This window comes from Panthera pardus, unplaced genomic scaffold (genome assembly GCF_024362965.1).
Source record: "Panthera pardus isolate Hobbes unplaced genomic scaffold, ASM2436296v1 HiC_scaffold_24, whole genome shotgun sequence".
Taxonomy (NCBI): domain Eukaryota; kingdom Metazoa; phylum Chordata; class Mammalia; order Carnivora; family Felidae; genus Panthera; species Panthera pardus.
The window spans coordinates 66,271,212-66,284,391 of record NW_026526810.1 but is presented as its reverse complement, the minus strand read 5'-3'; the positions used below and the strand labels follow the sequence as shown (position 1 = coordinate 66,284,391).

Below are 13,180 nucleotides of genomic sequence, written 5' to 3'. Positions count from 1 at the left end.
GGGCAAATAATTTTATCTTTTGTTTTGCTTTACCATTTGATATACTGATGTGCCTATCAGAGGATTACTGACTCAGAGCAAAAGTTAATATTTAGAAAGTGTTTTAGCTTTGTCAGGCTCTACTTCTGAACACACAGCAGTGTTTATGTCTCATCTGCTTCCTCCCTATTCAGATTATAAACCTTTTCTCTAAGGTCCTTCCCTAAATCTTGGTATTTTTGTCATAAACTTTTTGTTTTCACCTAATTTGTGAGTTGCTTTTACCACCCTACTACAGAATTGAACTTAAAAGTTTATAGGGGTGCCTGGGTGACTCAGTCAGTTGGGCATCCGACTCGATTTTGGCTCAGGTCATGATCTCACGGTTCTGGAGTTTGAACCCCGAACTGGGCTCTGTGCTGACAGTGCAGAGCCTGCTTAGGATTCTCTCCCTCTCCCTCTCTCTCTGTTCCTCCTCTGCTTGTGCTCATTCTCTCCCTCAAAATAAATAAATAAACTTAAAAAAAAAAGTTTATATAGCTTCTACCCTCTTTCCTTTCTACTCACAAGCAAACTGAACTAATTCTAGTTAGGTAAGATTTCATTATAGTCTTCTTTAGTTGTTTTTTTTTAAGTAGTTGTTTTCACAAAAATAAAACATGTTAACTTTTTAAAATTTGAGCAGTGCAGATGTAGGAAAAGGCGCTCAGAATCCCAGGAGTTACCTAAAGTGGCGAGGGGTTGGGGAGCAATAGATGTTAAGATAAGTGTAATGTTTACCCGAGAGACAGTATCCCAAACATCTTAATCCATTCTTGGGGTTAGTTTGCAGTGAGATTAAGTTAGGACCAACCTTGGGCCAAGAAAACCCAAATCCTGCCCTAGACCAGTTACTCTTCCCCTAGAGATCATCAAAGGTCCCATTTGTCTCATAAAAAGTTAATCATTTTAACTTACTGAGCTAAGTCCTCAAAAAGGATAAGAAAAAGATAGGGAGCAATTGGCAATCTCCTCTCGAACTAGATAGAACACATGACAGATGGCTGTTTAAAAGGAAATAAAACTTAAGAGAAAAAGAATTCCCCTTTTAAGTTCCTCCCTTTCCCATCTAATAAACTGATTTAAACTACTCCCCTCCTAATAATCACCCATGAGTACATGTTACTGCCTTGTCTTTCTAGATTCTTCAGGAGGAAGAATTTATCCAACCTTAATTTTTATTTTAATTCAAATCAATAGCAAATTTGTCTAATTTCCAAATTTCCCCCACACTTCCAACTCCACCACCACATGTTTTTTTCTGAGCTAAAAGAACTTTGGTCTGTTTTTTCTTTTATTTATTTATTTAAAAAATTTTTTTTGAGAGAGAGAGAAAGAGACCATGCACACATATGAGCAGGGGGAGACAGGCAGAGAGAGGGAGAGAGAGAATCCTAAGCAGGCTCCACACTCGGTGAAGTGAGCCTTATACCCCATAACCCTTGGGATCATGACCTGAGCCGAAATCAAGAGTTGAATGCTCAATCGACTGACCTACCCAAGCTTCTCTGTTTTTTCTTTTGACTGAGAACTTCTTTTGCCTTCCCAGACTTGCCCACCTCCCCCACTCTGTGCACAGGAAATAGATCCCCCTCTGCAACTCCAGGAGTCTAGAATAGACTACTGAAGGGCCTTTTGCCTAGGCCTGAGCAGGACTACTTACCCAAAAACTCAAACCCAAATCCTAGATTTGACCATTCCAAGAAGAGGAAAGACAAATCCAGAATACAACCACTAGCAAGAAGGGTTATAGGAGAGGAACACACGCTTTTGCCTGATGTTAGAATACAAATGTTTAGCCTATTTTGAATACATCCATCAAAATAGACTCTAAAACCTAACTCAGGAATGAATTTCAGTATTTAAGAAATCTTGATCATTAGCATACTCATTATTCTGTCTCATTCAAATTCTTCAGCCTCATTAAAAAAAAGAGTTCCGCTTCTTTTTTTTCCTGAAGAAGGACAAATTTTGGTGACTTCTTTTCTAAATTGGGATTATTTCGTTAATACAACATAGAGCAGATAGTAATAAAAGTAGTTCTGTTGATAACATAAATGCTGTCTAGATGATGCCAAGTATTAAATACTGTTTATTTTATTGGAACAATGTATGAAACTACCTATTTCTAGACCCAGATTCCTTTCCTGTGTCTCCATACTAGGACCAGGTAAGGGTATCCTGGTCTTCAGGCTCTGGATTCTCACTCTTTTTAGAATTAGTAACATGGAACACAATTTTTACTTCATTTGCTGAAGACAGTATTCTAAACCTTCAGTTCTGAAATAGGTCCAGTTAATGACAAGGGCCTGGAGAAAGCAAGGGAGAAACCACTAAAAGATACCAGAAGAGGAATCACAATGGAAGGAAAGGGGAAGCTCAGTAGTTTATTATGATAGGACACAAGATATTTTGGTCCAATGTGGGGTATGCATTTTGCTGCCTAATGATTTTTAAAAAAAGATATTTGTTTGTTTATAAAAATTGATATACACCGTGGAAATGAATATTAGCTTGACCAACTTTTTTGTACTAAGAATTGATTTCCTAAGTCTTATTTTTAATGTCAGAGTTTTTAGTTGAAGATTTATATTCCCATACAATTTTAATGTTTTGAATATTTGTAAAGATGTTGCAAAAAAAAAAAAAAAAGGGGGGGCGCCTGGGTGGCGCAGTCAGTTAAGCATCCGACTTCAGCCAGGTCACGATCTCGCGGTCCGTGAGTTCGAGCCCCGCGTCAGGCTCTGGGCTGATGGCTCGGAGCCTGGAGCCTGTTTCCGATTCTGTGTCTCCCTCTCTCTCTGCCCCTCCCCCGTTCATGCTCTGTCTCTCTCTGTCCCAAAAATAAAAAAATTAAAAAAAAAAAAAAAAAAAAAGATGTTGCTAAGTTTTAGAAATTTACTTCAAAGGTATTGGTAAACTCATTATATACCTTTGACTCTCATAACCTATTGGTTTGTCTTATCTATCTTTTATGAAACTGACTCCCTCATTCCATTGTATCTAAAGTCTTAGTAAGTTTTTTAAGTTTATTTATTTTGAGAGAAAGAAAGAGAGAGAGAGAGAGAAAATGAGTGGAGGAGGGGCAGAAAGAGAAGGTGAAAGAGATCCAAAATGGCTCTGTGCTGACAGCAGAGAGCTTGATGAGGGGCTCGAACCCAGGAATTGCGAGATCATGACCTGAGCCAAAGTCGGATGCTTAACCAACTGAGCCACCCAGGTTCCCCTAAAAGTCTTAGTATTTTAAATTATATCTCAAGGTAATCATACTGTTGAGAAAAGGAAGTTTCTTTTTATAAACATATTCCACCTAAAAAAAATGAGATAGAAATGACAGAATTAAATATTAGCATTTTGCAGTTCCTTAAAAAAATTTTTTTTTCAATGTTTATTTATTTTTGAGAGAGAAAGACAGAGAGACAGAGTGAGAGCAGAAGAGTACAGAGAGAGAGAGAGACACAGAATCCAAAGCAGGGTCCAGGCCCTGATCCCTCTCAGCACAGAGCCCAATGCAGGGCTCGAACTCATAGACCGCAAGAGCTTGACCTGAGCCAAAGTTGGACAGCCAACTGACTGAGCCATCCAGGGACCCCAGCATTTTGCAACTCCTAATTACTTAATGGATCAATGTAAAGTTCATCATTGGCTACAATCACATAAAACAAGAGACAGAAGACCCTTATGTACCTCTTGGTGGAACACAACACTGCTGTAAAGTAGTCTTGCCTCCCACTCACCCCCAATCAAATGATTCTGATTAAGGAAATACAGAGCACAAACAAGCATTATTAAATGATTCCACGGGGATACAATGAACAAAATCCACACTGGAGAAAACTCTCTAAGACAAAAGAACATTTTCTTCAGTACTAATAAAAAAAGAAATGAAAGGAAACTTATAGTTAAATAGAAACTTGAGACATTAACAACCAACTGAACTATATAGACCTTATAGAAACCCAATTCAAACAAAGTTTTAAAATAATTATAACAGCTGCAGAATTGGATAAGATTAAGGAATTATTATTTAAAATTTTTTTTAATGTTTATTTATTTTTGAGAGAGAGAAAGCGACAGAGCACAAGCTGGGGAGGGGCAGAGGGAGAGGGAGACATAGAATCTGAAGCAGGCTCCAGGCTCTAAGCTGTCAGCACAGTACCTGATGCGGGGCTGGAATCCATGAACCGCAAGATCATGACCTGAGCTGAAGTTGGATGCTTACCCAACTAAGCCACCCAGGTGCCTCTGAATAGAACTTTAAAGAAGATATACAAATGGCCAGTGAGCACAGGAAAAGATGCTCAACATCATTTGTCAAGAGAGGAATCCCAAATCAAAACCACAATGAGATACTACTTCACTCCACTAGGATAGTTATAATCAAAGACAGTTAAGAGTTTATAAGAGTTAGTGAAGATATGGAGAAATCAAAACCCTCAAACACTGCAGATTAGAATGTAAAATAGTGTCAGTACTGGAGAAAACAGTCTGACATTTCCTCGAAAAGTTAAACATAGTTACCATTTGACTCAGTAAGTCAACTTCTACATATACATCCAAGAGAAATGAAAACACATGCCCCCACAGAAACTTACACACAAATGTTAATGGCAGAATTACTCATAATAGCCAAAAAGTAGAAACAACCCAAATATCTCTCAACTGATGAATGTATACATGAAACATATACCCGTTTATATAATGGAATATTATTTGGTTATAAAAAGAGTGAAGTGCTACTGAAGTCTTAATACATGTTACAACGTGGATGATCCTTAGAAACATCATATTTAGTGAAGGAAGTCAGTCACAACAGATCACACATTAATTCCATATTTATGAAATGTCCAGAATAGGCAAACCTATAGGGATAGAAAGTAAATTAGTGATTGCCTAGGGCTGGGGAGGGTGGAGAGGATTTGAGAAGTGCCTGCTAATAGATATAGGGTTTCTTCTAGGAGTAATAAAAATACTCTAAAATTAGGTAGTAGTGATTGCATAATTATGTGAATATACTAAAAACACTAAAATGAAAACTTCAAAGGGGAAAATTTGGTACATAAGGTACATGTCTATAAAGTTGGTATTTAAAAAGTAGACATGTATTTTATACTTTGAAAATAATTTAAAAATCCAAACTTCTTTTTACTTATATGATCTTTAATTATTTTCCTGCAGGTTTGTGACCTTCCATAATCTACTATGAGTTCTCCACATTATTCTGTTTTAATTTTTTAAGTTTATTTATTTATTTTGAGAGAGAGAGAGCACAAGTAGGAGAGGAACAGAGAGAGAGAGAGAGAGAGAGAGAGAGAGAATCCCAAGGAGGCTCCACATTGTCAGTGCAGAGCCCAATGTGGGGTTTGAACCCATGAACCATGAGATCATGACCTGAGCTGAAATCAAGAGTTGGATGCTTAACCAACTGGGCCACCCAGGTGCCCCTCCACATTATTCTTTAAACTAATACAGTACTTTACAACTTTAAGAATATTTTCATAACATTATTTCACTTGATCTTTATAAGAACTAAGATGAGTATTATTATTTCACATTACATGTGAAGGAATATGAATGGCTCAAAGAAATGGTTGCAAGCTAGCATGCAGATTTGGTCTCAATATTTCTACTTCAATAGTTTTCCCAGTACTACCCCTTTACCATACTTCATATACTATATTAAAGGAAAACCTCAATAGGAAAGATTATTCTATTGATTCTTTCAAAAAATACTTACTGAATCCTACTGTGTTCCTGGTACTATGTTAGGAGGTTATATAGAAGATGAATAAGATTAATACTGCCCCTATCCTCATAGGACAACATGAGCAAACAAAAAATTATAATACGATATGGCAATATGGTATTATATTGTAGGTACTGTGTGTACTTATCCCTATATATGTTTGAGGATATAATGTTCTAGACAGATGAAACAGCATGTACAAAGGTCCAGAAACAAGAGAGAAAATATTTATATAAACAGTTAAAATAGATTCAATATGTCTGTATATAGTGGGATAGGGGGAGAGGAAAAGAGGTGAGACTAAAGGGATAAGCAGGGACCAAAGCAGACCTGGCCCTATGGACCATGTTGAGCATTGGACTTTATTCTCAAAGCAATGGTTGTACTGAATAGTTTTAAATAGGGAAATGAACTAATCATACCTATATTTTGAATGGTTTCTTGGCCTCAATATGGAGAATTGATAGGAAAAGGAGAGACTGGACATCAAAAGAACTGTTAGGAAGCTACTATAGTAATTTAGGAAAGAAACAATGATAGATTAAACTAGAAGGCTGGAGGGGCGCCTGGGTGGCTCAGTCGGTTGAGTGTCCGACTTCGGCTCAGGTCATGATCTCATGGTCCATGAGTTCCAGCCCTGCATCGGGCTCTGTGCTGATGGCTCAGAGCCTGGAGCCTGTTTCAGATTCTGTGTCTCCCTCTCTCTCTGACCCTCCCCCGTTCATGCTCTGTCTCTCTCTGTCTCAAAAATGAATAAACGTTAAAAAAAAATTTTTTTTTTAAATAAATAAAATTAAAAAAAATAAACTAGAAGGCTGGAGATAGAGAGTATTCAAGTATTTAGAGAGACAGAACTGACATGATTTAATAATGGATTGGATATGCAAAGAGAAAAAGGAATCAAGAATGACTCCTAGATTTTTGGTTTGATTGTTATGTGGATAATGGTTATCATTTACCCTTATAGAAACAGGAGGAGTAAGTAGCCTATTTTCCTGTGTGTATTGGAGGGTGAGCAGGGTGGAGGGTGTTAAGAATACTGAGTTCAGTTTGGGACATATGGAAGATTAGTGAAGATATCAAGGCAGCAAATGGATATATGTCTGAAGTGGGGCGGGCGGGGGGGGGGAACACTGATTATTTCTTTCTTTTTGAAACATTTCCCTTTCTTAGTTTCCTGTGATATCACACTCTCCTTGCTTTCACTCATTCATTGCTTCTCTTTGTTAACTCCACCTAATCACTAGATTTTGAAGGGGATCCTTCTCTGGGCGATCTCATCAAGTCCCAAGGCTTTAAAAACTATCTCTATCCTAATGAGCTCCATACTTATATCTCTATCCTTGACCTATGTCCTGAGCTTCAGAATGATAAATTTATCTGCCTTTGTGATTTATCCTACAGGAGTTCTAACAAGCATCTATAACCTAGTATCCAAAATAGTATTTTCCCTCAAATGGTCTTCTCAGCCTTGGTAAAGAGTACAATCATCCCACTCAGCTGTTCAAGACAAAAACCCAGACATCTTCTTTGATTCCTCTCTTTTTCTCATCTTCCACATCCAAATCAACAATGGTTCTTCCTAGAAAATATCTCAGATTTGACTACCCTTCTCCATTTCTACTGCTACCATTTTAGCTCAAGAAGTCTTGCTTAGATTTCTCCTAAAGCCTCTTAAGTAGTCTCTTTGCTTCTACTCTTAACTTCTCTATGATCCATTCTCCACTCAGCAGCCAGATTCTCTTTTAAAATTACATATCAGATGGGGCGCCTGGGTGGCTCAGTCAATTAAGTGTCTGACTTCAGCTCAGGTCATGATCTCACAGGTTCATGAGTTCAAGCCCCACGTCAGGCTCTGTGCTGACAGCTTAAAGCCTGGAGCCTGCTTTGGATTCTGTGTCTCCCTCTCTTTCTTCCCCCCTCTCTCTCAAAAATAAATATCTATTTAAAAAATAAAATAAAATAAAAATAAATAAATAAAAATAAAATAAAATTTATATCAGATAACACCATTTCTGTGCTTAAAACCCTTACCATGACCTACAAGTTCCTATATGTTCAAGCCTCTTTCTCTGACCTTGACTTGAATCATTCCCTCCAACCCACCCCCCACCCCCAGCCTTAAGGTGCATTCATTCATTTATTTTTATTTTTTAATGTTTATTTATTTTTGACAGAGAGAGAGAGAGAGAGAGAGAGAGAGACAGAGCATGAGCGGGGGAGGGGCAGAGAGAGAGGGAGACACAGAATCCGTAGCAGGCTCCAGGCTCTGAACTGTCAGCCCAGAGCCCAACGCGGGGCTCAAACTCACAGAGCACGAGATCATGACCTGAGCCGAAGTCGGACGCACCCCAAGGTGCATTCATTCATTTAACAAACATTTCTTATTTACTTAATTTGTACCAGGTACCTCATTAGCCATTAGGCAATACGAAGCTGATACCTGTCTTTCAAAGGTTTTGGTTTAGTGAGAGAAACAAAGAACAAATAAAACACTTTCACAGAGTTAAGAGCAGGTAGGATAGGATTACAAAAGTCTTCGCAAAAATTTGCCTACAGGAATCAGGGAAGGCTTTACCAAAGAAGGAACAATTAGTGGTATGCTTTTGAAAGATGGCTAGTTATGCATAAGGGTGTAGTCTATGACCTAGGATTAGAAGAAAGCTCACAGGCTAGGGCAGTGTGATTAACTATTGGTCATGGAGTAGGACAGCAGAAAAAAGCCCTTGGCAGGTCACTCGAGAGATCTGGGATGATTAAAACACAAGTGGATACTTAGATCAATGTGCCATTCATTCATATAATAATTTTTTGAGTGTCCACTACATATTAAAATTTATCCAAAGAGCTGGTTATATAACAATAAAAAAACCTACCAAATATCTGAATTTATGGGCCCTACATTTCAGTGCAGGATTCAGACATTAAACAAGTATATAATGTTAGATAAGAGCTACAATGAAAAATAACGCAGGGTAAGAAGTAGACAGTGCTGGGGCTACCATTTGAGATATGAGAGTCAGTAAAAGTCTGACTGAGGAAGAAAAATTTGAGCAGAGGCCTGAATGAAACAATCTAGATATTACTTGGATCAGTTGTTCAACTTCACAGACAGGAAAACACATTTTCAGACATTGCTGACTTTACCAAACTGTCCCTTCACTAAAGTGATGATTAACTCACCCTTTCCATTTATTTTATCTTGATTTTTTGACCATGTGTAATTGGTCCCTTGATTAGGCAGGTTAGAATTTAGACTACATATAATTTCTCTACTGATCATTAACTAATCCTGGGTTTAGTTATTAACCAAAGGTCTGCTCCTTCTCTGGTTCATGTGACCTTGTTTTCATTTCTCCCTGAGTCTCAGCTAGATTTTATCTCCCCATAATGTTAAATAGTATCTCAAATATGATGGCTCACCCAAGCAGCTAAAAGCAGAATGTAGTGAAAGCCTAATTCCCCTTCTTCTATTACCAGGGTTAGGATTGAGTGCTGAGACAGCAAAGAAAAATTAAATCCACTATCTTCAGCCAGAATATGACAAAGGATCATGTTTATGTTTAGGAAAGGAATACACTCACAGGAGTGGAGAAGAAAAACAGTGATAAAATCTCAAGAAACATGCCAAGATAGAAATCCCATTAGGCTATGAAATAATCTCAGTGGGAACTGGAGAGTGGGGGGCGCCTGGGTAGTTCAGTTGGGTAAGCATCTGACTACAGCTCAGATGATGCTCTCACGGTTCATGAGTTCGAGCCCTGCACTGGGCTCTGTGCTGAGAGCTCAGAACCGGGAGCCTGCTTTGGATTCTGTGTCTCCCTCTCTCTCTGCCCCACCCCTGTTTGCACTCTGTCCCTCTGTGTCTGTCAAAAATGAATAAACGTTAAAAAAAAAAAAAAGAAAAAAAAGAATTTGCCTGGAGAATCTGATTTTCTTCACTTTTGTTTCTCATACCTGAGAGATGTGACTAAAATACTGCAAAGCTGTCTCCACAGGGCTTTTGAAGTATATCTTCTCCTGAGGTTTCAGCTATAAAGAGAGTAAGACAAATATTGAACATATCCACAACAGAATGAAATAAAATACCAGCAAATATGGCAAAGGATGTACCACGACTTCCTAAAGCACGAGTTATTATTTCACTATCCTAAATATGAGGATGCTCACCACTGCCCTAGGAGATGTAGACTATATGTTTTAATTCTCCTTACCTCGTGCTTCGATAGCAACAGCCACAAACAATTCTTCTGTTGTTTGCCCTTTTTAAAAAATATATAATAATTGCTATCTGCAAGTTTTTCTTTTCTTTTCTTCCTTTCTCTTTCTTTCTTTCTTTCTTTCTTTCTTTCTTTCTTTCTTTCTTTCTTTCTTTCTTTCTTAAAAATTTCAGTGCTTAGTCACTCATCAACTGTACTCTTTGTATACTTCCTATAGGCCAGGAATGGGATAAAATGGTTTGTGGTTGGAGAAGAAAAACTTACATTATCAGAAAGAGCCAGATGCTTGCAGGCAGTTCCACAAACAGCACATTTTTCTAAGGGGGGAAGGGAAAAAAATGTTCAGTTTTTACGGTCAAGAGGTATGTTCTTCCTAAAATACATGGTAATAGCCAAGTAGGCTAGCAAGAAACAGGCTCTTACTAAATTTAGAGTATCTTTGTGCTACAAAAGGACATCTTGAGCTCTGTTCTCAAAATCAATATTTGCAAACTTGTATGTTGATGACAAATAAGGCTTTCACACTGTACCTCTACCCATTTCCTCTTTATACATTCCCAATTTTCTTCTGCAGATGAAGGGCAGTTCTAACCCCCCAGCAAGTAGTACTAGGAAGAACACAAGAGTACTAATGGTTTCGGGTGTAAGTTGCTCTTTTTCCCCCCACCTACCTGACAGTAGGCACACTGTAGATACTGTAAGAAACCGAATTATTCCTGCCCTGTTCTCACTTTGCTAATTTGCTTGGAACTTGCTTTGAAGCTCTCCTGCTCTCATTCTCTAATTAATCAAATCTGAAAGAATAAAAATTAAAATTCCTAATCTTTAAGTTGAAATTTTAGTGGTGTTGGTTATTGTTAAGATAAATGCCATGTCAAGAGAAAATATCACATGACATATGCTTTACCGAGACAAACCTCTTCAAGGTGAGCTGCTGTTACCATAAAATGGTTTTGTTACATTAGCAGATAACTTAAAAGGGTTATGAGATCCAACAAGAGAAAAACATCTTCAGAAGCTAGTAACCTCACTCTGCTTTCCTTGAGGACTAAAGGTTTTTCCCAGCCTTCCCTCTGTATTATTGCCAGAGTGAGCTAGCAAGTAGGAATCATTCTTCTGTTTAAGAAAAACACGAAACAAAGAAATTTCCCCAGCTCTCCATCATCTGCAGGATAAAGTTCAAGGTCTTCAGTTTTGTATATAATACCCTCCCATCACCTGGCCATTGCCTACCTCTCCAGCCTCATCTCTTAACCACTTCTTTCTTTATTCTCTATGCTCTACCAATCCCCTGCAGTATGGTTTTATAGTGTGGTATGTATGCCCTTACACACGATGTTTTCTTAAACTAAAATGATCTTCCCTGCTTTATCTACTTGGCAACTCCAGTTTATTATTCAAAACTCTACTGAAGCAACAGCTCTTCTATGAAATCTTCCCTAATCAAGCACTTTGGCATTAAAAAAAAAAAACCCTCAAATTCAGGTCTAATTTCTAGACTTAATCACTGCAGGAACTTGGTCAAATCACTTATCCTGTCTGAACCAGTTCCTTATTTGTAAAATGGATCTACTAATAATTACCTCTTGGAATTGTGGTGAGGATATATAAAATTTGTACATGTGGAAAATACTTTTTAAACTGCAAATGTATCACTGTCACCACTATTATCATCTTCATCATCATCATCATTTCTAATCAAATTGATTTCACAGGCTAGACCATTTCCCATTAGAATTACTCTTGTTATCAACCAAACTTTCCCCAATTCCTATTCATTACTGTTATTTTTTTTTTCTCTTTTCTCTAATTAGTCTGATAACCTTGGCTTTCCCTGCCACTTGTCAAAACACTGGCAAGTACCTTTTGGTGTTCAAGTAATAGATATTCCATTTGCTAAATCATTCTTTATCAATGGGTGCCTAAAATTTCCATAATCAAGAGTTTCCTACTGTATCTATACAACCTTTGGCCCAATATGTGATTTTTATCCCAAGTCACACAGAGAAATGGCTAATAATTATTACTAGGTTAAAAATATTTTTTGCCTGAATTTGAAAACAGTTAAGTCACTCACCCAGAGTCACACACTTTTTACAAAAAATATGACCACAGCTGGTGACAAAGAAATTGTCTCCATCTTTTCGACAGCACCAGTTACAGTGAAACCAATCCATTCTGGAACAGATAAAGAGAAAGATTAAAAATAACCTGGAGCATTATATAATTATAGCTGTTCCAAAATCTATGTAACAATGTTTGCTTAGCTTCTGTTATCTTTTGGAGATGTAGGCACTATTATTGTGGGTATTCCTGTTGGTTGTAAGGAAGTACATATATCACTGAAGTGAAAAAAGCAGACTACAAACTCTGCTATACAGTTTTAAAAAAGAAAATATATATATATTTAGAAAAAGTATATACCTATATATTTAGAAAAGTAATGGGACAATGAGATTTTTTTTTTTTGAATGGTGAGATCATGGGTATTTGTGTGTGTGTTACCTTTACACTTTCCCCCCCCAAATTTCCTAGATTAATTCATGTACCAATTTGTAATCAGAAAAAAAATCTTAAAAAAAAAAAAAAGAACTGTCTGTCAGGGCACCTCTTGTGGCACAGTCAGTTAAGCATCCGACTCTTGATCTTGGCTAAGGTCATGATCTTACAGTTTGTGAGTTTCAGCCCCACATCAGGCTCTGTGCTGATGGTGAGGAACCTGCCTGGGATTCTATCTCTTTCTGCCTCCCTACCCCCTGCTTGTACTCTCTCTCTCTCTCCCTCAAAATAAATTTTAAAAAAATATATTTCTTTCCTAATAACTCCCTGTGACACAGTAAGATGGAACAAGGAGGAAGTACTGGACCAAATAATAGAAGATCTCATATGAGCCACTTGGGACATATTTTATATAAGGGAAACATGGTTTCTGAATGATAATGTTGTCTCAGCTTATACACTTTCCCTTCTACTCTACAGACACTCAGAATCATAGATCTGGGAGGGACTTCAAAAATCATTTCACATTTTATCCAATACCATCATTTTTCAAAAGATATACCTGATGTTCACTGAAATTTAATGACTTGTCCAAAGTTCCATCTTTAGTTAATGTCAACTCTAGGATTAGAACCTGAGTCTTCTTACTCCCTGTGTCAAGTTCTTGCTACCACATCAAGTACACCTTGGTGTTAGA

General features: G+C 37.5%; 1 protein-coding gene across 5 annotated transcripts in view; it reads right to left on the bottom strand.

Moving 5' to 3' along the window:
- RNF212B (ring finger protein 212B) overlaps window positions 1-13,180 on the bottom strand; it is a 62,664-nt gene that overhangs the window by 22,115 nt on the left and 27,369 nt on the right. For all 5 annotated transcript variants that reach the window (XM_053889270.1, XM_053889274.1, XM_053889273.1 and 2 more), the window contains 3 exons: window positions 12,062-12,162; window positions 10,249-10,301; window positions 9,722-9,796 (listed from right to left, as the gene is read on the bottom strand). In XM_053889270.1, coding sequence (XP_053745245.1) covers window positions 9,722-9,796; window positions 10,249-10,301; window positions 12,062-12,161 — 228 coding nt within the window. In that variant the 5' untranslated portion in view covers window position 12,162. The remainder of the gene's footprint in view (window positions 1-9,721; window positions 9,797-10,248; window positions 10,302-12,061; window positions 12,163-13,180) is intronic.